We start from the raw sequence: 25,150 nt of genomic DNA, 5'->3' as shown, positions 1-25,150 counted from the left end.
TGCTCTTTTTCCATGAGAAATGACTGGAGAGTGGATTAATCCCAGGATGCGCACTAAGCAAGTACAAGGAAACCATTTCACATTCGGTATATAGCAAATATATTGTGATTCCTTTTTCTTCAGCCAATATATAGCAAAAGCCAATATTGGCAAAACACTGTGACCTTGTTTTACATTTTGTCTCCGTTTTACTTTGTAAATTGTGCTGTGACAGGGGCCATTTTTTGTTTGTACAATGCCCACAATGAGGTTTCAATCCTGAATATAGTCTTTAGATGCAACTATAATATAAGTAAATAATTTCCGTTTTCTTTACTGGTATTTTCTTGTACTTCTGTTTTTAAGCTGTATGTATAAATTGTGTATCTATGGTTGTAAGTGAATGCCAACAGTAACTATTTACTGGATTTCATATTGACATGATTGCCAATTATAATGCAGCTCAGGAGAATTTTTGTTCTAATTGAAGTACATACTCAGCACTTTAAATATAATTGTATTTGTGAACCATTTGGCTAAACACTAGTAATTACAGTCATGTCAAGGGGTACAACGTTTGTTTTTCTGTAGTTAATTAAAAATGTCTGTTTAGCTTGGCAGAATGAATACAACTCTTAATTCAGGAATGGATGCTAATTCCATTCGCTTTAGTATTTTATTTTTAATAAAAAGTGCCATTAGTTTCCAAAGAGCTTTATAAACCTCAATGACGCATACTACTTGTATGGAAGTGCTTATGTTTTATGTGAGGCAAACATAAAACAAGGCTAGGCCAACATTCAGGGAGGAGGATGTGCGGTTTATTGATGATGAGAGGCAGAAGAGTTGTGCATTTTAGCAGAAATATGGAGGAGAATAGTAGGATCCTGGCGGTGTAGGTTATCAAAGCTGTTCCAAGCATATGTGACAGCACGAAAGTGAAGGAAAGAGAAGCCAAGGGAGCAATGAAGAAAAGGGGACTAGGGAAAGAGAACAAGAGAGCAAACATTTTGATGGTAGCAGGACTGCAGAGGGTCTTGCAGGTGAGAATGAGAATCTTGTATTTTTATATTAAGAGACAGAACTATTGAAGGAAGGGGTGGTGGTGCTAGGGTCAGAATGGTGGGAAAAGACTTTGGCAAAGGCATTTAGTACCATAGTCATAATTCATGCCAGTGGAGCAAAACTAACTAAACTAAACTAAACTAAAACTAACCTTTTTAATTGAAGGTGTGTACACTAATGCACCTATTTTATGCTGTAGAGCAGTTTTGAAACTTACAGGAAAAAATCAGTAATGGTGCATCTGAAAAGTTCAAGCTGAATAAGTTAAAAGTGTAACTTGTCAGCATTATCAAATCTAGGACAAACATGTCCCTCTCACACACCCGACAGTGGTTTAAGTATTTGAAATAAAATTAGCCATATGCTTTCAAAAATACCCCATCCCACTTTTTCCCTTCAATTGTTATAGAATAAAGTAAATAAACTGGTGAATCAAGAGAAACATTTTAGGTCTACAAAAAACCATAACCCTCAGCAACTCCTTTTAGAGTGCAAATATATACTTTTTTGGGGGGAACTTAAATATCGCACATTACTGAAGAAAACAAATATGGTTGTAAGTCAGATAACGTGAACGTTCAAAACACTAAGAAACCCTTTCAAGTGACAAATCTCTAGGTCTGGGTGGCTTTCAAAAGAAGTTCTATATATCTTTTTCAGGAGCTTAGTGCTTCAAATTCTTCAAAATCTTCTATTATTTCCTTGAATGGGGAAAATTGGCGAGTTCCGGTTTTGGAGGCCAGCATAACTGTATGCACAAATGATGAAAAATCCAGAAGACCGTAGAATGTACTGATAAATATCATATATCTAGTCAAACTATTAGCTTAGTTACTACCAGTTCACACCAGTTTTGGCTCTGTCCCAGGAATGGACACTAATCATAATAGGCGGAACACTAACATTGAATTAAACCAAAGGATAAAAGTAGTTTGCTAGCTAGCATTAGATGCAGAGAAGGCATTCAGTGTGATTGTTTTGATATTACTGGAGAAACTTAATTTCAAACAATGTATAGCCTGTACTAAACTGTCCTACTATTCTTCATGTGCATTTTTTATTTTCATGTCTTCTTATCAGAGACTTTGTTCTTTTAAAGGGATAATGATGTCCTTTGTCACTTTGGGGATAACCGAACAGAACTTGTAGTAGCTTTCAGATATTCTGCCTGAAATTTAAAGCATCACAATCCATAATAAAGAATATAAAATTGTTCTCTTTGCAAGTAGTATCCTGCCTTATCTCAGTGAAATAGAAACCCTTACGCAGGGGCACATCTCTGTAGTGTGTGGAAAAAGCTTATCTTCGTTCTGACTGAACCACTAATGTCCCAATTAGAGATGTGATAATGTGAAATTCCGACCTTTTCTTATTGGCATTATGTATTGAGACTTATAATGAAAACTAGATGGGTGTGAAGGAAGTAGGGCTGTCAAGCGAATAAAAAAAATTAATCACAGTTAATCACGAGATTTTAAAAAAATCATGATTAATTGCAGATTTTTAATCACACTGTTAATAATAGAATACAATTTATTATAAATATTTTTGGATGTTTTCTACATTTTAAAATGTATTGATTTCAGTTACAACACAATACAAAGTGTACAGTGCTCATTTTCTATTATATTTGATTACAGATATTTGCACTGTAAAAAAGATAAGAGAAATAGCATTTCAATTCACCTCATGCAAGTACTGTAGTACAGTCTCTTTATCGTTCGCATTGCACTGTTGTAGACGGAGTTGCAAGGTATTTACGTGTCAGCTATGCTAAACATTCGTATGCTCCTGCATGCTTCGACCACTATTCCAGAAGACATGCTTCCATGGTGATGATGGGTTTTGTTCGATAACGATCCAAAGCAGTGCAGACTGACGCACATTCATTTTCTTCATCTGAGTCAGATGCCACCAACAGAAGGTTGATTTTCTTTTTTGGTGGTTTAGGTTTTGTAGTTTCTGCATCGGAGCATTACTCTTTTAAGACTTCTAACAGCATATTCCACACCTCATCCCTTTCAGATTTTGGAAGCCACTTCAGATTCTTAAACCTTGGGTCAAGTGCTGTAGTTGTCTTTTGAAATCTCACATTGGTACTTTCTTTAGGTTTTGTCAAATCTGCAGTGAAAGTGTTCTTAAAATGAACAGCATGTGCTGGGTCGTCATCCGAGACTGCTATAACATGAAATATAAGATGAATGCGGTTAAAACCACAGAGCTGTAGACCTACAATTCTCCCCCAAGGAGTTCAGTCACAAATTTAATCAAGACTTTTTTAAATGAGCGTCATCAGCATGGAAGCACGTCCTCTGGAACGGTGGCTGAAGCATGATGGGGCATATGAATGTTTGGCATATCTGGCATGTAAATACCTTGCAATGCCAGCTACAACAGTGCCATACAAGCTCCTCTTCCCACTTTCAGGTGACAAAGTAAATAAGAAGCGGGCAGCATTATCTTCCATAAATGTAAAGAAACTTGTTTGTCTTAGGCCTGGTCTATAGTACATGGTTATTTCGTAATTAGCTGGGTTACTTCGAAATAAAACTGATTCCATCCACATGACCAAACCAGTTTTTTCGATTTAAAGGGCTCTTTACTCTGATTTCTGTACTCCACCTCGGCAAGTGGAGTAGCGCTAAAATCGAGATCGCAGTTCCGGGTTACAGGTACTGTGGATGCAATTCGATGATATTGGCCTCCGGGAGCTACCCCAGAGTGCTCCTTGTGACTGCTTTGGACAACGCTCTGAACTCCGATGCGCTAGCCAGGTAGGCAGTAAAAGCCCCGGGAACTTTTGAATTTCCGGTTTGGTCGCCACCAGCACAGGTGACCATCAGCACAGTCCACCAGCACAGGCGACCACGCAGTCCCGGATTCGCAGACGAGCTCCAGCATGGTCCGAATGGATGTACTGGATCTTAGTGCATGTTGGAGATGAATCTGTTATGGCAGAACTACGTTCCAAAAAAAGAAACGCAAATACATACGCTAAAGTCTCCAGGGCCATGACAGAAAGAGGCTACTCCAGGGACACAGAACAGTGTCGTAGAAAAATCAAGGAGCTCAGGCAAGCATACTAAAAAGCCAGGGAGGCGAACGGGCGCTCTGAGTCACAGCCCCATACATGCCACTTCTACCATGAGTTGCATACAATAATGGGGGGTGATGACACCACTACCCCACCGCTGTCCATGGACACCTGCAAGGGGGGAGTAGCACGGAGCGAGGACGATGAGTTTTTGGAGGAGGAGGAGGACAGTGCACAGGTGGCAAGTGGGGAATCTGTTTTCCCCTCTAGCCAGGAACTGTTCTTAACGCTGGAGCCAATAGCCTCCCCCCACTCCCAAAGTATGCTTCCAGACCATGACCCTGGAGAAGGCACTTCTGGTGAGTGAGCTTGTTCGGAGCCACACGATGGGGGTTGGGGGGGAAACTCAGCCACACTGGGCTGTTTGCGTTTAGTTTAAAGGGCTCATCCCTGCTCAGAGCCTCATCGGAGCCACGCTGGGTGTGTGTGTGGAGGAGGGGGTGGGGGGGGCGGTGTTGTGTGAAGCGATCATCCCAGAGAGCCCGCAGGCTGCCTGCAAGCTGAATTCTGTTGCATGGCCGCTGCCTGCAAGCTGAATTCTGTTGCCTGGCCGCATTTGTTGGCTTACTCATACCAACGTGGCAGGCACTTCAGTATAAGAGGCAAAATGAGACCATGTAGAGAAAGAATATGTGCTGTGTACTATGAATTGCCTGTTTCACTGCGAAACAGTGTCCCCTTTGTTCTCTAAAATTTATCTTTTAAAATACTACCCTCCCTTTTTCTCCTCCTGCAGCAGGTGCAAATGTTTCAACGTGGCCCCTATCTACTCCGTCCCAGAGGCTGGTCCAGATTAGAAGGCGGAAAAAATGAACTCGGGACGACATGTTTGCTGAGCTCATGCAGTCCTCCCGCACTGATAGGGCCCAGTTGAATGCATGGAGGCAAACAACCGCGGAGTCGCGTAAAGCGTTTCGTGAATACGAAGAGAGGAGGGACGTGCGCGATGAGAGCAGGCAGGATGCTATGGTCAAGCTCATGGGGGAGCAAACTGACATGCTCCGCTGTATGGTGGATCTAATGCAGGAAAGGCAGCAAGACCACAGACTGCCGCTGCAGCCCCTGAATAACCGCCCTCCCTCCTCCCCAAGTTCCATAACCTCCTTCCCCAGATGCCCAAGAACATGGGCGGAGAGGCTACGGGGACCCACACAGTGATCCTGAGAGGATTGCACAAGCAGCAATATGGCAATAACAATTTGGCATATCCTAAATTTTGATTTGGTTTCTGGACTTGTCCTTCCCTCTTCCTCCACCCCAACCCAATACTGCCCCTCCCCCGTCTAGCTTCTGATTTCTCTCAATGTTTTGTGCAACAAATAATAAAGAACGGTTTTTAAACAATTGTGACTTTATTTCCTTTCATATATATATGGGGGGTGGGTAACTTTAAGAGAAACAAACACAACTCTCACTGTACCCTGGCCAGTCATGAAACTGGCTTTCAAAGCTTCTCGGATGTGCAGCGCGCCCTGCTGTGCTCTTCTAATCTCCCTGTTGTCTGGCTGTGCGAAACTGGCCGACAGGTGAGTTGCCTCAACCTCCCACCCTGTTGTAAATGTCTTCCCCCTTACTCTCACAGATATTGTGGAGCACAACAAGGAGCAATTACAATTGGAATATTGGCTCTGCTGAGATCTAACAGAGTCAGTAAACTGCGCCAGCACGCTTTCAAACGTCCAAACGCACATTCTACCACCATTCTGCACTTGCTCAGCCTATAGTTGAATTGTTCCTTACTCCTGTCCAGGGTGCCTGTGTATGATTGCATTGGCTACTTGCAGCACAGCAGCCCCCACAGTACATTTCCCCACTCCAAACTGATTCCCGACTGACCGGTAGCTGTTGGGCGTTGCAAGCTTCCACAGGGCTATGGAAGCTTCTCAACTGTGAAGGCTGCTCTCATTTTGGTGTCTTTGCGCTTCAGGGCAGGGGACAGCAAGTCACAAAGTTCCATGAAAGTGGTCCTACTCATATGAAAGTTTCTCAGCCACTGGGAATCATCCCATACCCGCAACACTATGCGGTCCCACCAGTCTGTACTTGTTTCCTGCTTCCTCGCCTGGTTTTGCAGATACTGCTGGATAATGCGCAAGGTATTTACAATGGTCAAAACTGCAGCGGAGATCTGATCGGGCTCCATGGCTATGGCGCCTGCATGGGTAATCCTGGAAAAAGGGCGCGAAACGTAGGAGAGCAGAATGGCAGTGGAAGCTGTGCTGTTCGGTTCACGATAGCCGAACAAAGGCTGAAAATGGTTGTCTTCTGTGGCTTTCACAGAGGTGGGAGCCCAGGACAGACAACATGGAGAAGCTCGCAAGCGTGGCAATAGCGGGAGGGCAGAGTTGGCGGCGGAAGCATTCAATGAGGAAGAGAAAGAGTAGATAGTAGAGATTACAAAGGAAGATGAGAGGAAATGAGAGGTGGATTCATAGTAGCAGGAGAGTAGTGGTGCACCGTCTGCTGAAAGCAGTATGGCGTCTGCATGCCAAAAAGGCGCGAAACGATTGTCTGCCGTAGCTTTCTGACGACACACACCCAGAAACACCCGCGAGAATGTTTTTGCCCCATCATGCACTGGGAGCTTAACCCAGAATTCCAATGGGTGGCAGGGACTGCGGGAACTGTGGGATAGCTACCCACAGTGCACCACTCCAATATTCGATGCTATCCTTGATACTGTGGATGCAATCCGCTGAATTCACACGCTTTAGTGGGGACACAGAAGGCCGAAAGTATAAAATAGCTTCCGAAAATTCGAATAGAATAATTTTGAAATAATTTCGTACTGTAGACGAACCCTTAGCAATTGGCTGAACAAGAAGTAGGATTGAGTGGATCTGTAGGTTCTAAAGTTTTTACATTGTTTTGTTTTTGAATGCAGTTATGTAACACAAACAAATCTAAATTTGTAAGTTGCACTTTCACAATAATGAGGTTGCAATACAGTACTTGAAAAATACTATTTTTTACAGTGCAAATATTTATCAAAATAATATAAAGTGAGTGCTGAATACTTTGTATTCTGTATTGTAATTGAAATCAATATATTTGAAAATGTAGAAAAATCTAAAAATACTTATAATTTTAGTATTCTTTTACTAAGTGTGATTACAACTGTGATTAATCGCGATTAATTTTTTTAATCAACTTAATTTGTTTTGAGTTAATTGCTTGAGTTAACTGGGATTGACAGCTCTAGAAAGAAGGTTTACTAAGAATTTGTAATCACTGTGCTAAATATTAACTTGTAAAAAGATCAAACTAAGCTTTCCTGTGTAGTGAGTTGTTTATAACCTAGAGAGTTTTAATTTTATTTTTTATCTGAGATAACATTTGACACACTCTGGTTCCTGTGTAACAGTTTCTCTTTCTATGATGTCAAATGGAATTATTTAAAAAAAAATTAGGTATGGTTATTTCAGTGTAAAAATACTTTATTTGAGGTAAATGGATATGTAAGAATCCTTTATTTGAGGTGAATGGGTTACTCCTGGGGAATTCTGTGCCAAAAAATTAAAAGTTCTGCACAAAAATATTAAAAATTCTGCATTATTTTTGGTCAAAATAATGCAATCTAATCCAGCTAGTTTCAGTTATTTTGGTAATTTATTTAAACTACAATACAATGGATGGCGAATGGGAGTGGGGAGCATTGGAGGAAATCTCCAAACTCCTTCTGGGTAATAGTAATGTAGCTAGTATTGACCCTTACGTCTAATTATTAGTCAACAAATATATGCAGCCATATGCTCAGTGTTACATCATAAGCAACTGAAGAGCAAGTGAGGGCTGTGGACTCAAACTCACAATTTATACTGGCTACTGACCATCTTCAAAAAGGTCAGTAGCAAACAGTTCATGGAGTACGTTTTGAAAGGACATTTTTTCAGTCCAAAAATTTAGACCAGTTCTAATCACTAAAGCACCATAAGCATTTACAAGGCCATGCTGTCCTTTACAATAAGTCTCATTTATACCACTCTGGCAATGTAAAGGAGCCTTAAAATTTTATACCTGTGTTATCCTCCTGGGGGAATTCACTAAGCTGGCAGACTGCTATGTTCTCCTCTGCCTGGGAAAACAGAGCCTGCCTCACACCTATCTCTTCAGAAATACCCCAAAGCCCTGCCCCTCCATGCTGAGCATGCCGCAATAGCCAGCGAGAGGGACAGAGTCTCTATACCCATTCCCCTCCTCTCCCCAGGCGGTGATTTACATCTCTACTAGCTGCTCTGGGTGCCCAAACCGACCAGTCTGCACTGCCAGGGAGTGGGCACGACTGCTCTTGTGGCTTCCCTTTGCTTCCCCATCAGAAGTCATTTTTCTGCAGGTAAGCGAAGAAATCTGCGGGGACCATGAATTCGGCAGACACGCAGTGATGCAGAATTCCCACAGGAGTAATGGGTTCTATCCTCTGCTGACTAAAATGTTCAAATCTGTGCAGTTTTTAAATTGACGAGTTAATGCCTGAACATGGCTATCAATAAATACTTTGATTTTTGCAACATTTATAAGCCTGTGTTTGTCAGCCAAATGTACTAATTGCTTTCTTCCTGACTACAGAAGCAATGTATTCTGCTTTATAGTAGGTTTTTCCCCTATTTAAAAAGTGGACCATCAGGCTATATTTTGAGCAAGGATAGTTCAGTAATAAATTATATTCTTTATTTTATGGCAGGTCTGAGTTCAAATTTGACAGTTCGTCATATGCAAAACTCTACTGCAGATGTGTCAAGTTGAATCTTCCTTGATGATGCTATAGAAAAGCTTTAAAGTGCTAGCTGCTTTTTAAAGGCAAGGATCCTTGATAGGATTGTTTGCAAAGGCAGTGTATAAACCAGAGGTCCCCAAACTCTGGGGTGCACCCCCGTTTGGGGGGGCATGGGCCAGATGCTATGGGGGGGAGGAGGAAGGGAGCGCCACCCAGCTCTGCTCCACTTCCAGCCCCACCTCCAGCCATTTCCCCGACTCCCGGTCCCATGCCTGGCCCTAGCTGCGCTTGCCTTGTCCCTGTCCACATTCTCCCCCCCGCCCCCGGCTCCTAACCCCAGCTCCAGGGAGAGGGGGTGTGACCATGAAAAGTTTGGGGACCACTCATAAACTGTAGGTATGAAATGAGGATACAAAATATTTGCAGCCATGGATGAGCTGTCTGGCATAGGAGTTAATGTAGCATAGGCACAGCTGTGTCACTAAAAGGTGGGTAGTGTGGACAAAGCCTTACTTGTGCATCTCCCATTAATGGTAATGGAAGTTGCAAGCATAAATCCTTGTGCATTAGGATGATAGTATACTCGTATGTTGCTGCTTACTTGTGAAGAGTATAGTCACTCATTATATCAACCTTGACTTGAAGTAGTGTCTCAAACTTTCAGGTAGCATTCTGAGCTACTAGTGCATACCATTTTCCTTGGTGGTTTGTGCCCTTTTGTTCAGGTAGATATGGAAAAGAGCTCGGGGTGAGAATAAAAATGTAATGGCTTATAATTGTTGTCCGGCAATTAGGTCACTGATAAATAAGTTGCCTGGGTAGAAAACTCTGCTTCTAGGATGATTAATCATTTTAATGGTTGAGATAACAACAACAACAAGCAGCTTTATTGTACTGTTGTTCCTCTTGTCTAACTCTGAAAATATTTTGCAATCTTATTTCTCCCAAACTTGACTGACTTTAGTTTTAAATCAGTGAAATCTGTATATGGTCACAAATGGATAAGACCTTTTTTCCTTTTAGCTCAAAAGAATTGATTTCAGATATTTTTGACTGTATGCAAATGTCATTACTAAGATGGTGTGAATTGATATAGCACTAGTTGCTTTGTGGCCACATCAGCTGTATAAAACCGTGCAGTCTGGTGGTAGGAGGACAATTTTAAGCTCCCAAACGTTGCTGAATTTAAAAATTTTTTTCTGTGTGGATTTGAAAGTAAACGCTTTCTTGACTGTCTTTCCTCCTCCCTGCCTCCATTCCAATTTATGGTGTTAAACCATCCTGCCTGTGAAAAAATCTGCTGGTGGGTGCTCAAGAGGGGTTCCTCAAAGAGATTCCTCACACTGTTCATTTTGTTGGGTGGAATTTTCCTGGAAAATGACACATGGCTTGTCCACAAACCTGGTGGAACTGCACCATCCCCTGCTCCTCAAATGTTGTTTACAGTCAAGCTGGCCTTCCAAAGTCTCTTTCAGGTTGCCACCAAGACCCCTTTGTGGAGGGGCACATCAGAAAAGATATTGCACCTCTGTCTGTGTTGCCTCTTTCACCTAAAGTTCCTGGGGCGCCTGGCCTGCCCAGTTATCACTCTGGACCCAAGAGTGCTTTTTGCAGAGTTTAGGGGGAGGGCCAGAGTTGTAGATGCCACTGAGCCCCTCTTCTCTTAGTATGCAGAGTCTGTTTTTTCTCTGTGCAAGGGATCTAGAGGAGACAGATCTGGGCCAATCTGTGTAGCTGAAAGAATGACTTTAGCACACACTTCAGAAAACATATGCACACAATGAGGACCTGCCCAGTTACAGTTCAGTGCATACTTTTGTCTGTATATTGACTGTTGACCATATCAGTATAGTTAGGGCCCTACCAAATTCACAGTCCATTTTGGTCAACTTCATGGTCATAGGAGTTTAAAAATAGTAAACTTCATGATTTCAGCTATTTAAATCTGAAATGTCATGGTGTTGTAATTGTAGGGGTCCTGATCCAAAAAGGAGTTTGTGTGTGTGTGTGGGTGTGGTGGTGGTCGCAAGATTATTTTGCGGGGGGCGGGGGGCGGTACTGCTACCCTTACTCCTGTGTTTCTGCTGACAGCAGTGCTGCCTTCAGAGCTGGGCAGCTGGAGAGTGGCTGCTGGCTGGGAGCCCAGCTCTGAAGGCAGAGCCGCCACCAGGAGCACAGAAATAAGGATGGCATGGTATTGCCACCCTTACTTCTGCACTGCGGCTAGTGGGGGTGCTGCCTTCAGAGCTGGGTGCCCAGCCAACAGCCGCCGCTCTCCGGCCACCCAGTTCTGAAGGCAGCACAGAAGTAAAGGTGGCAATACTGTGAGTCCCCTAAAATAATCATGCGACCGCCCTGCAACTCCCTTTTGGGTCAGGACCTCCAGTTTGAGAAACGCTGGTCTCCCCCGTGACATCTGTGCAGTATAGGGTAAAGGGACATAAAAGACCAGATTTTTCAGTCCGAGACATGTTTTTCATGGCTGTGAAATTGGTAGGGCCCTAACTATAATTTAGGGCTTATCTACACCTGAAAGTTAGTGTGGATTAAGGTAGGGTGTGAATTTAAAACTCAATAGCTGTTCCTGATTAACACTGTGTGGACCATTCTGATTCCAGAACAAGAATTTCTAACAGTTAAGAAATTTTATGAAGAATTTTTTATAGTTGTTATATTTCCCTAGTCCTTAGTGCTGTGGAAGTAAATTTAAAAAAAATCTTTGATGGTTGCTACAATGTAAGTTTTTTTTATATCCATTTATCTGTGATGTAATAGTGTAATTTTATAAGATGAAAAGGTATCTTCTAGGTTTACGAATCTTTACATTGTTCAGCTCTCTCTGTTAGTACTTTAAATTGGTTATAAAAGTTATTGTTGCTTGCTGCCTCATTTATTGCTCTTCAGAAGAGATGTCTACAACTATTTATGGGGAAATCGTATTCCTTGCTTCAGAGCTTTGTTTTGCAAAAATACCATTTTGAACCATTTTTAGGCAAAGCTATAATCAGTTTAGCTGGACGCCCCAAATAGGCAAACATTTGACAATATGAGAAATATACACAGTTTTATGCATTTCTTAGTCGACTTCCCACCCCCCCAACCTCTTGAAATGATACAGTGCGTAGTATGAATTGCTTACACTGGTTTAAACCAGCATTGCATGTCGTCTGTAAAAGGTTTTGGCTTTTTTTTCCCTTTGGTGTGGGGGGGCGGGGGATGTTGGTAAAGAGGAATTAACATTTTGTGGAAGGAGGTTTTTAAGTGTTTGCTCATTAACTGACATAAATGGCTTTTGTTTTTGTTTAGCACACAACTGATCTACCATGCAAGGCTCTTTGCAATTGCACCTCATCAGAAGGGGAAAGTTCAAGAAGAACCTGTTTCAGGTATTCAGAATAAGCAAGCACAGCATTTTGACTGGGCCTTAAATAAACTGGATAGCTCTGTCAGAAGAACTGGCCGCATTACTAAAACTCTTTTACAAAGAATCTTCCATGACATGTGCAGAACAGGTAAACCTGCTTTTCATTCATTGTATGATAAGTTGACATTTCATTTTAAAGTTTTTGTCAAAACAAAAGAACATAAACAAAACTGATTTGTTGGGTTTTATTTTGTTTTTTAGGTGTTACTAAACTTACCTCACACCTCAGCTCAAATTCTTACAGGCAATTGTGGAAGTTTAGCTGTATTAACTTGTATGTAAGAGACCAGTGACCATGATAAAGCAACAAACCTTCATTCTTCCGCTTTTGTGGTAGAGGGGGGTTGCAGAAAAATCTGGTGCAAGTTCAGGCAGATATTCAGTGTGCTTTTATTATCTCCAAATGAGTTGCCTGTACTATTTTACGTACATCAGAGCAACAAGCTGTCTTTCCCTTTGCTGAACATCATCGTTCACTGTGTCATATCTAAGCTTGGTTATAAAACTGGAACAGGGATTGTGTCTTTTTTCTCCGTACAGCACATATAAACATTGTGGCTATAAGGAACGACACTGTATCTTTAAGATGCTGTTTATTGCTGAAGGTGAACTACAAAGGGAAAAAAACTGAGATTATCCCAGATTCCCTTGTAACTAGATTATTTATGCAGTGAATGCTCCAAACAAGTTAAGTTAAGTTTCAAAAGTTTTCTTCACCCTTCTTTCCCAAAAGTGGGTTTATTTTATTTTAAAGTTAAACTGATTTCACTGTTGAATTGCTCCCACAGGAATTTTTTGAGGACATCGAGTACGCATAGTTTTGCAGATAACTGTTAACATACCTAGGGGCTCGGTTCTTTTCCTTCTCTCATTAATACTTTCTAGCTATCTTTTTAGAACATTTATTTTTTTTTAAGCTTTATTTTTGTCTTTTCTCTGGGTGTCCCCTCTCTCCTTGAAAACTCATGTTATTGCAGTAATTAAGTGGCTGAGGCCAGTTTAGGAATCATCCCTTTCAGTTCTGTCAAGAACTCAGATATTGTCATGGGTTTCTATAAGATCCAGTCCTACTCTCAGCTGAAGTGAATGCAGAATCCTTCTTGATTTTTCTTGAACAGGATCCAGCCTATTATTCATTCAAGGTTAGGGTCAGAGGCAGCCTTATCAAAAAAGATCTTTCCCACTAGAAGAGTACTGTTTTTCAGTCAAGGGTTTTAAGTCCTTGGTCTCAAGCACAAGTTATTCCTTTTTGATCTTTAATTAGTTATACTAATGAGCAGATTAATTACAGATACAAACTGAGGGTTTTAGTTTGGCTGTGTAAATAAGTTCCCCATTGCTAATATCTTTAAACTTGTATTATTCGTCCTGCAACATCAAAAATACTCCTTCTTTGATAGAAGGAATAGCTTTAAAGTTGGCATGAAGTAGCTGCAGTCCCTCATTTACACTTGAATTGCACTGATACAGTTTGCCCCAGCTTTTATAAAAGAGTAGACTCTGATTTGAAACTGGTCAAGGTTTGCACCAGTGCAGGACAACTCCACCTGCGGGTTGCATTGGAGCTTTATCTTTCTTCTCCTGTGTTTGATTTATGCCTGCCTTCTCTTTCTTTCTTTGTCGTCTTGTCTTCTCTTTGCAGTTCACATTTCTGCCTTTATTGATATTGGACTTTCATTCTCATTTTCTTTTTTTCTCATCACCTCTTTGCCGTTCTCCCTTTCCACCTGTCTTGATTCTCTGTCCTCCTTTCCTACCTGTGAATAGCTTGCCTGCATTAGTGTTCCTTTCCCATAAACATTGTTTGCAGTCATTAGTGATGTAGCATCTTGTATACATGGTGTCATAAATATAAAGGGAAGGGTAAACACCTTTAAATCCCTCCTGGCCAGAGGAAAAACCCTTTCGCCTGTAAAGGGTTAAGAAGCTAGGATAACCTCGCTGGCACCTCACCAAAATGACCAATGAGGAGACAAGATACTTTCAAAGCTGGAGGGGGGGTGGGTGGAGAAACAAAGGTTCTCTCTGTCTGTGTGATGCTTTGGCCGGGAACAGAAAAGGAATGGAGTCTTAGAACTTAGTAAGTAATCTAGCTAGATATGCGTTAGATTCTGTTTTGTTTAAATGGCTGATAAAATAAGTTGTACAGAATGGAATGTATATTCCTGTTTTTGTGTCTTTTTGTAACTTAAGGTTTTGCCTAGAGGGATTCTCTATGTTTTGAATATGATTACCCTGTAAAGTATTTACCATCCTGATTTTACAGAGGTGATTCTTTTACTTTTTTTCTTCAACTAAAATTCTTCTTTTAAGAACCTGATTGCTTTTTCATTGTTCTTAAGATCCAAGGGTTTGGGTTTGGGTCTGTGTTCACCTGTGCAAATTGGTGAGGATTTTTATCAAGCCTTCCCCAGGAAAGGGGGTGTAGGGTTTGGGGAGGATTTGGGGGGAAAGACATTTCCAAGAGGGCTCTTTCCCTGTTATATATCTGTTAGACACTTGGTGGTAGCAGCAATAAAGTCCAAGGACAAAAGGTAAAATAGTTTGTACCTTGGGGAAGTTTTAGCCTAAGCTGGTAAAAAATAAGCTTAGGGGGTTTTCATGCAGGTCCCCACATCTGTACCCTAGAGTTCAGAGTGGGGAAGGAACCTTGACACATGGACACTTTAAAAAAAAATTTTTTTTCACGGTGTTGGTTTAGACTCCATCCATCTAAAAGGGATTTCTTCTTATGCTGCAAGGGATTAATTGTTTTACCTTGTAGTTATTTTATTCTATTTTATACTTCCTTTTTTACAGTTTCTGTACATAATTTATGGTGACTAATTTACATTATAAAGCATTAATGGCATTTTTGTGGGTTGCATGACTAGCTCAAGAATTTGGTTGTTATTCACAATGTTGAGTAGAGAGAGGCCAGCTTCTGTTTGACAGTATTTAACAAAACCATAATATAACCCATGTACACCAAAAACCCCAGCCCATCACGAACAGCAATTGTTGTCTCTCCTATATTTTATTTTCTGTATCTGATGTGCTAATGCAGCACTTACTTTCTGTCACAGGAGTAGTCCATCTGATGTAATGAGGCCTCCCTATTAAGGTGGTACACTAGGAAAGGGGTACAGGTATATGCTGCTTTAAAGTAGGTAGACTTTTCAAAGAGACTTGAAGATTTCTTGTAAAACTAGAGTTTGCAGTTTGCTTGCTTGTACAGTGCACTCAGGACTTTACCGCTTCCCTCTCTTAATCCCTCTTTTGCAGGGGTCCTGCTACAACCTTCCCCACTGGTCCGCCTGGGGGAGGCCCGAGAAAGCCAGACCGGCTGTGGTTATTTTTCTCGGGTACCCCTGGGGCTGAGTATTAAAGTTGGAGGAACTCTAGAGGTGGACCTTGTCACAGGCTTCTTTCCCAAACTGTAGACCAATGTACAGAGTAATCACCATATTCATATTTAGATGATACTTGAGTAACCTTGTTAACAAGATAATAACTCTGTCTTGGGACAAATGGATGCTGAGGGTGAAAAACCAAGATTTAATTATCTCAGGATGTATTGGTTGTTCAAGTTAGTATAACGTCAGCTCATTCTGAAGTATCTTGGTGGTAATCTCCAACCATGTCTCAAAAATATTTGTCCAAAAGTTTTTTCTCCATCAGCAGCATAAAATGAGAAGATGAAGTGGTAATGTTTGTGGATTTATGGATGGAAGAATTCAAGGCAGTAGCCAGTCTGAGTTCGGGGACTTGTATACCTTACATTACTGAAACTACCAGATGGTTGACTTGGCAACTGTACAGCATCCTTGCATCCTGGTGGAAATCATTATTTTTCAGTGTAATTATGAAATACTGTCACCTAATTTTTCCTAGATGTCTTGTTTACCAAAAAACAAAATTGTGAAAAAAGTTTCATGTGTGTATTTCAAAAGGACACTGTCAGGATTTTTAGGTTCTAGATTTAATTTACTGTAGCTTTATAAAGTTTTAGTTGTACATATATTTGACTTAAATTTAACATTTTCCCTCTAAATCTTCACTTTTCAATTAATAACAGAATTTAGTGTGGCATGAGTCAATCAGACATACGCTTAGGGAATAAGAATCCATATTTCTCAGCATCTTCACTTTATACAACCGTAAGCTTCAGTCAGCTTGCTTTATGAACAAAAATTGAAGATTAAGTCGTTTAAACAGTAACATAGCAACAAAATAACAAGCTGAGTAAATGGAAAGGCAAACTCAAAAAGATTATAGATTCCCTCCTCCCCCCCAAGTGAATTTAATGCTGATTCAAGGCACTAGATCATACTGCTAAAAATGAAATTTTCTCTGTGAAGAAAATGCCTAAATTAGAGGCAACTGCATTGTGAGGTTCTCCATGCTGCTTTGTCTATAAGCCTCAACCCTGACTTGGAATGATAACTTTTAGAAGTTGGCAGATAATTGTCTTCATTCTCATTCAGTTGTTGACCTCTTTTATGAGAATAGAAACGTGAGTGCTAGCTGGAGTGGTGGACGTTCCATGGCATGGATACTTGTTCACTAGGAAAAGTAGTGAAACCAACACGTTTTGCAATAGCCACTATACAGGAAAGATTTATATTTTAAGATTTTGGGGCATTATTAGAATATTGGCCAATGTTTTCAAAAGTGGTTACACTTATTTAGGAGTCTAAATATGGATTTAGAAGCCTAACTTTAAGCATCTGAGTTTGAAAATGATGGTTATTGTGTTTAAAAATTATGATATATTTAAAATCTAAAACCATTTTTTGTATTGTCCTTTTTATATTAATAGATCAAGGGGCAGTGGGACAATGGAATGTACTCATTCTTCTGTTATCATTTTTTTCCAGAGACTCCTGCATATTCTTTTCACTCATGGTGTACCAGTTCCTTTTGTATATTTTTTGCAATGAACATTTTTGTTTCACTTGTATTGGGTCTTTAAGTACAACGTTGTTTTATTGCAGGGTATCCAAGTAGTAACCAGGCCTTGCTTCTGTTGCGAAGTTGTGGTTCCTTGTTGCCTGAGGTCCCATTATGTGAAAGAACAGAACTAGCCCACATGATGTGGGGCAAGTTGCAAGACTTGGGTATGTCTTTTCATATGTTTGACTACAATAAAGCATGTACATATTATAGCAGTATATTCCACTTGCTTTCTTGGAAACAAAAAGTAGAATGCATTTTAGTAATGTTAAATGCTGAATTTTTATGTTTTACTGCAGGAATTTTTCTTTAAACATTGGCAAATATAACCTTATATTTACCACCCAGGTTTTTTGAGACTAGAAACCTGTTTGTCATTCTGAGAGTTATACTGACATCTAGGGGTACTAACAGTAAACCTGAGGGTTTTTTCCCCCATTGCTTATATCAGTTGCTTTTGTTTGTTGTTGTGACAGATTCTAGTTCTTTAGTATTGTAAACACTGAATCTTGTATTGCTAAATTATTAGTTATTTATTAATTGCCTCAACAGCTGGCAGTCCAGTGTTCTAGTGTTAAAAGCTAGATATAGCCAAATAGCTATTTCAGAAGAGACCATATCTGATAACCATTAGAATGACAATTTATGATCCATTAATGTCCATCTTCAGAAACAAATGCATGATAATGTGTTCTTAAAAGTTGATATTGGGTAAGGGTTGAAGGAAACCACATTATTTTTCAGAATTTAGCAATTCATGTGTAGAATGCAGAATGACACACAGGATAGCATTGATGTTTCTGTACTCTGCATATTTAACATTTTAATTATAAATAAATGCACACTTTATAGAGTTACTCTGCTCTGTTAAACAGTTGCAACATATACCATAGAGATGGGTAAAATTAATTGATTTGTTTGTACCATAGTTTCTTTTGCATAATAAAGTTGATCTATCAAGAAATCCAAGTAATTTTCATATGACACTTAAAGATATTTAACTTGTTGAACTTGAAGCAAGCTGCTTTATTTCAGTAACTTTGTAACATCTTGTTTAGGTGCTGTGTATGATGCAAGTCATTATAATGCTTTGCTTAAAGTCTACCTTCAAAATGAACATAAATTCTCTCCAACTGATTTCTTGTCCAAAATGGAGCAAGCTAATGTGCAGCCCAATCGAGTAGGTACTACTTGATGGCATCCTTTTTCCTTCTAATGCCACTATTGAATAAATCCAGACTCTTAATTTTTTATTTTTTTTCACAGGTTACATACCAAAGATTGATTGCTGCATATTGCAATGAGGGTGATATCGAAGGTGCTAGGTATTACTTTGCACTTAAATTTTTTTTGCTGCAAGTTATTTAAATACATATGCTTCTCATCCCTCCTCCCCTCATTAATATAAAACCTACTTCAAGTTCATTAAATTTTGGAGCAAAGAGGAGTCAAGTAGGTGATGGCCCAGTTCAGTGTGTTTTGTTCAAATGTGTTGCCTTCTCACTGGTGTAGAAGTGGTAGATTGTCTTGTCAGTTCCATGGTCATTGACAAAGAACATAAAATTATGAAGGAAGAGGTGTTACCATGCAGGAAAATTGCTCAGCCACTGGGGAAAGGGCAAATATGTTTTTTCTCCCCCTGTATGGTGCTTGTTGTTAGCCGATCCATCTAATGTGAGTTCTTTTTAATTCCAGAAAGAATTGCCTTTGGTAGGTTGTGACAGTGTGATTGCTGCGCACAAGAGGAATATACACATATGGGTGTGGGAGGAAACTGATAAAACTTGTAACTGATGTTAAACAGAATTATGTTTATTTTAAATGACTAAGATCCCCATTGGAGACAAGGTGGGGGAGGTAATGTCTTTTATTGGACTAGCTTCTGTTGGTAAAAGAGACAAAACATCCAAGCTATACAAAGTTCTTTCACCAACAGAAGTTTGTCTGATGAAAGGTATTACCTCACCCACCTTGTCCCTCTAATACTCTGGGACCCACAGGGGTACAAAAACACTGCAAACAACATAACATTTCAGGAGTAACAGAATTGTTTAAAATATTAACATTGTGTGCCACATCCCAAAATCTGATCACTCAAACGTATCTTTCTGTGTTCTGCCTGATGATCTAGTGCAGCACAACAGTACTTCACCAGTTTCTATACGAGGAAGACACAACTGTAATTATTATTTTGTATCTTGCAGTAAGATTCTTGGATTTATGAAGATGAAAGAACTCCCAATCACTGAGGCAGTATTCAGTAGCCTTGTGACAGGCCATGCAAGAGCTGGGTAACAATATACCAATGTTGTTTGTTTGTTTTTTAAATCTTCCTCTACTTACCCTGTACATTGATAATTAGCTGATTCAGCTGCATAAATCACATCCATGTGCTACAAAATGGTTGGCAACTACAATAATTGTGAATTACTGCATATAAAGACTCTATTTATTCTGAAAATAGAAATATATTCTGGTATTATCGGACACTGGGAGTGATGAAAGGAAGCCCATTTACCACTACCTCCAGTAAGCTTAATTTTAAGACAGATATTGTGTTTCAGTTATTGGAATGAGAAGTAGTTGGCTGAACTTCAAAAATTTCTCTTCCGTTGAAGTAAAATGAACTGTCCTAAATTATGTGAATAATGTGAATGCATTAGTCAATATGTTTTCTCTTTTAAATGTATTTGTATTTGTCTTAGACATTTACAGCTGTTATTAACTTAATACCGAGAAGTAAAACGTTAGTTTTCAGTCTAGATTTTGCCATGTGCTTTATCTAAAATATTGAAAAAAACCCAAAATTATGGTTAATGTTATATTGGATGATTGTAATTAAATCCATTGATTTTTTTTAAACATCTGCAGAGATATGGAGAATGCAGAAAATATCCTTTCAGTGATGAGGGATGCAGGAATTGAACCTGGTCCAGACACCTACTTAGCATTACTGAATGCATATGCTGAGAAGGGTGACATTAACAACATTAAACAGGTATTAATATTTCATGCATAGGTAAAGCTTTTCCTAAAACTGTTTGTTTAAAAGGGACTGCATGATCTGTTTAATATTTACTGATTTATTTGATACTGAAATTCTCTTTTTTTTCCTCACACACAAAAATATACCAGTTGGTCTCTCTCAAATAATTCCCTAGTGGTCAGCAGTAATTAAGGAGAATATTTTTTTCAACTAGATAATTGTGTATTTCATTAATTGAAACCTGTCTTGCTAATATTATAAATTTTATAAAACTCTATTTTATCTTTTGATAGGTGCCTTTCATTTTATATGTAGAAATGGTGAATAATGCTTGCTGATTCATTCAGTCTCATCATAAATGTAACTTTTTTGAAAGTCAGATGAAAAGAGTATTGCACAGTATTTTATTTTCATCAATGGAAAGAGAACTTTTTTAGGGCCTGATCTTGCTCCCAGTGAAGTCAATGAGTTTTTGCCATTAAGACCCTAATTTTTATAAGAGCTCCATGGATTTAAACTTATGTGCCCAGAAGGAGCCCCACTCATTTCAGTAGAGGTTACATCCTGGTGCAGGGGTCCACTGACATGGAGCTCCTTTGCAAAATTGGAGGCTTCACTATCTGCTTATGTCATAAGGTCAATAAATAAATAAATACTCCCTTGTGTAGGAGAAGGGGAGTAAGGACACTTGCTGTAAGGCTAGGGATTTGCTGTTAGGGAAAATGGAGGGGACTCAAGTTGGGGTGGGGACTGTAGGGAGGAGAGTTTAATTTGTTTAACTTAAACCACAGAAACAAAACTCATCTCACTCCCACCCCCCAAACAATCAAACAAATGTAACTAATAAGATACATCTTATCACTTTGGGCCAGATTCTGCAATCCATTTTCCTGTAGTATTTTATGTCGCAAGTTTGAAACTAATGGCAATACTCACAGCATAAGATATTACTGAGCGGGAAGAAAGGGTGTCAGAATGTGATCACTGTATATTGTATCACTCTCTCTTTTCCCCCCTTTCCCTCATATGTCTCTTTAGAATTTAAGCTCTATGGACCAGAAACGGCATCTGTGCTTGTTTTGGGGAAATATGTAGCAAATTTGAGTGATACTTCAGTGTAAATACTTTCTGGGTTTTTTAATGTACTGTGTTTGAGTCAGAGTGTTGACTTTTCATTAACATTACACTTATTCTCTGGTTTGTGGCTTTTACTTACAGATCCTGGAAAAGGTTGAGAAGATGGAAGGCTATTTTATGGACAGGGATTTGATGCAGGTTATTTTTAGCCTTGCTAAGGCTGGATATCCTCAGTATGTCCAAGATATTTTATCACAAATGAGATATGAAAGGGGATATATTCCAGGTAGTACTTTTAGTCATGTGTCCAAAATCAGGTTACTGTAGCTGTACTTTTGAAATAGTACTGTTACTCAAGGTTAAGAAGGAATGCATTTTCAATTGGTTGCAATGAAGGAAAAAGATTTGTCACTTAGTGTGATATTGTGTATAAGGCTTTGTGAAATCCTACTGGGGCAAAATAATGCTTTGTGTTAATTAATTTTGTTTTCTAAAGATAGCAGATGTGGATTAGTCTGGGTCACATTTTAAACCTAAGGATTTTCAGAATTTAAAAACAGATGTAAGCATTTTTGATGATTTTTTTTTTGTATTTGCATCACCACAAACTTCTAAAGTTTATTATTTTGCCCTTAAATCCATGATAAGCTCGCATTTTTCTTAAAGAAAATTTTTTTTTGTGTAACTTCGGTTGTGGCAGATATGCATGAATACAGTGAAGAGAGGTTACAAACATTGAATATAACTTTCTGTAACAATGGTTGGAGGCAATTTTGAATCCTGATATGTTACACCTACTTGACAGTACTTCTACATATACTTCAGTAGCCTTTCTCAAAGATTTGTCTTTCAGTTGTAGTATTTGGGATGCTTCTGGACCACTATGAAGATGATACTTCTAAAATATTTGGCATGGGTCTTTCAGTAGTAAAGGAGATGCTTGTAGCACTACATAACCTATGCAAACAAAAAGTTTCAAATCTGAGTTCTGTAGCAGTTAGTCCCACAAACAAACTATGTTATAAGATACTTGTAAAACAATTTCTGCTTTCTTCCCATAGATACAAAGTCAGGGACCATGCTAATTTAATTTGTAATTATTAAAATGTTCGGTGATTATTTCATTGGTAGTCTGTCAAAATAGTTTGTTCCAAACTCTTAATAAATATTGTCTTTGGTGTTTTAAATCTCTAGATGCAATGAACTTGTCTCTGAATTTGATAACTCAAGGTTTGGAAGATACAGCTTTCCAAGTTTTCAAATCATTTCCTACCTTATCATCTGAAAATCACAGTGAAAGCAGTATGGACTATGGTAACTTCTTCTTACGACACTGTGTAACTACAGATAAGGTATGCAAGATGTTATCTTCTTACCAGACTTATAACTGTATGGTCGGTGAGATTAAGGGAGTTATGAAAATGTGGAAATCGTAGTTTTGTTCATGCACTTATAGTTAAAGAGTAAAGATGGAATGCATTAAGATAATCACTTTAATATTTCACCTACCAATTTACACAGTAAGTGGAATGTTTATGAGCAAAAATGCTTGTTGGTGTCTGTAATAACTACTTTATGGGTATAAGAAGGATCTTTTCTTTAATTGCTAGAAAGGAGTTCAGAAATTTAGAAGCATTATGTGTTCATTACAATTTATTATTTATAGAAATTAATTCTTAAATTTCTTTCCAGCCCTTGAGCAAGCTGAAACAGTTCTGTGATGAGTTAAAAGAAGCCAATATGCACTCAAGTCCCCTCCAATTTACTTTGTATTGTGCGTTGGAGTCTAAAAAAGCAGGTACTTATTTATTTGCTTATTTTAAACATCAGTTTATTTATACTATTCTGTTATTGTCTTATTAATAGTCAATTGCCTTGTGGGTGTTTTCAGCTCTGGCAATTAACCTGATGAAGACAATGAAAGAGGATGGTTTGCCTCTCAGACCTCACTATTCCTGGCCACTGCTTGTTGGGTATCAGAAGGAGAAGAATGTTCAAGGTTAGCTTTCTGATACATATTGCCGTTGACTTATTCATAACTGAATGTACAATTTGACATTTAAACCCTATTTAGAAATGTGCTTGAAGGTGAGTGGAGGCCTCGGGGTGTGAAGTTCTTGCTATCACAAACATTTTTACAATTTTTTCAGAAGTGCTTTTCACTCATTTCCCATTTAATTGTAACACAGTCTTGTTAGTTTAAATAAAGAATTCAGTTTTTAATAGAAAGCAGAGTGAAAAACACTATTTGAATGGGATTTTTAACTCTTTGGATTCCTGGCTTCACAAAGGTTCTCTGCTGCTTTGTATCCCAAGCAGTAGTTCTCTGATCTTTTACTCTTGGAGAGCCTTATTGAGACCTATGGAAGTAGGAAGCCTTTAAAAGTAAGGTTGTATGGTAATGACTCACTATAACTACTGAAAAGCTGAATCTTTCTTTCTTTTTGACCATTTTTTAAAATTTCTATTCACTGATAAGTTAAATGTGAGCTAACTTACAATAATAAGAGAGGCAAGAAAACTTCCATTGCTGAATGAGTGATCATGACCTGACAGCATACTGATTGAAGGACAGAAATGTTCAATCTTTTGGATTCTTAAGTAGGCTTAAGCATTTAGCCCACTTTCCCCTGTTACACATGGGGATGTCTATAGGATATGAATAAGAATTGAACAAATATTAAATTTTAGAGTACAGTATCTAATTCTTTGGTTTGCGTTATTGGTAATTCAGAAAGAGTGGTCTCATAAAAAGATGCTTTTAACAGAAGTACTTCCCCCTTGGGAAACAAAAAACTGTCTTTTTCATCTTATCTCGCAGTATAATGTGCTTTAGAATGAGATGCAGAGTTGTTAGTGTGACATTGGGTGACAAACAAAATGCACAAACAAAAAAAAAGTGCTTTTAGCAGACTGTTCATATTGCAATTTTATTTTAAATATACAGTCACATTCCAGTTTGGAAGAAATGCTGAAACAAGTATTCCCTAATTGTTTCTGGCTATAAAAGTGTCTCAATCCTTTTTAGAAAAGCCTTTATGAAAACAATATTCAGTTTTTATTAACTCTTTAGCTCCGTGCTGATGCTAGAACACACGGCAAGTTGCACTCCGACACACTCTTTCTGAATACTGGAAAGTTTTCACGATCACATAAGAACTCTTGAAACTTACTAAACAGGGCAGGGCTACTATATGATTCTAGTTACTCCTGCTCTGAACTGTCATCCATACTTGTGTACATGCATATTTTGATCAGTTAATACTGCTGTGTTGCTTTATCAAAACTTGGCTCTACCTACAAATAGCAAAATATGCTCTAAGTGTGCTATATTGCGAAGGCTCCTGCATATTTCTAGAGCTGAAAAAGGTTGTTGTACCTAATTGTTGTGAGAAGAGTAACTTTTGTGATCTGAGCTGTCCTGACTTAATTTGAAATTGTAGCGTCTTCAAAAACGTGCAATACTTTAACTTGGCTGTCAGTAAGAACTGGTAGTAAGCATCAGAATGAAGTCATGCCTTTTCTGCCCACAAAGACATCAGAGGGTAACTTCTTGTTGGTCCTGTGGTAATACTGTGCATTCACAAAGTTATTTTGTGAACCCAGATTAGCATCTGGTCCTTCACAGTTATGAGTTGTTAAGTTTAGTGCGAAGATTCCTGGTGTGTGTGTACTTATAACAGGCAATATGTGAGCAAACTCAACTCCTAAAGTTAAACTTCAAATTAAAGGAAGATTTTTGAGTGCTCCCTTCGGCACTGAATTATCAATATAAATATGTTAGCTGTAGATAGGTGGAATAAATGTTCTAGCCCTTTGCCATGTAAAATCTCCCCTGCATTCAGATTTTTTTTTTTGTGGGGGGGGGGAGGGAAT

General features: G+C 38.9%; 1 protein-coding gene across 2 annotated transcripts in view; it reads left to right on the top strand.

The window, feature by feature from the left end:
• The window catches only part of LRPPRC (leucine rich pentatricopeptide repeat containing), a 168,548-nt gene that overhangs the window by 8,738 nt on the left and 134,660 nt on the right, over positions 1-25,150 (top strand). Inside the window, exons 2-11 of one of the 2 annotated variants that reach the window (XM_074949362.1) lie at positions 12,159-12,238; positions 17,253-17,375; positions 18,270-18,391; positions 18,478-18,536; positions 19,416-19,502; positions 20,083-20,209; positions 21,416-21,560; positions 22,469-22,626; positions 22,967-23,072; positions 23,166-23,273. In XM_074949362.1, coding sequence (XP_074805463.1) covers positions 12,159-12,238; positions 17,253-17,375; positions 18,270-18,391; positions 18,478-18,536; positions 19,416-19,502; positions 20,083-20,209; positions 21,416-21,560; positions 22,469-22,626; positions 22,967-23,072; positions 23,166-23,273 — 1,115 coding nt within the window. Of the gene's footprint in view, positions 1-12,158; positions 12,365-17,252; positions 17,376-18,269; positions 18,392-18,477; positions 18,537-19,415; positions 19,503-20,082; positions 20,210-21,415; positions 21,561-22,468; positions 22,627-22,966; positions 23,073-23,165; positions 23,274-25,150 lie in introns of both variants that reach the window. The other variant, XM_074949361.1, reaches the window with a different exon arrangement.

The sequence above is a fragment of the Natator depressus genome, chromosome 3 (genome assembly GCF_965152275.1).
Source record: "Natator depressus isolate rNatDep1 chromosome 3, rNatDep2.hap1, whole genome shotgun sequence".
In the NCBI taxonomy this organism is placed as follows: Eukaryota; Metazoa; Chordata; order Testudines; family Cheloniidae; genus Natator; species Natator depressus.
This window is presented reverse-complemented; position numbering and strand designations above follow the sequence as displayed.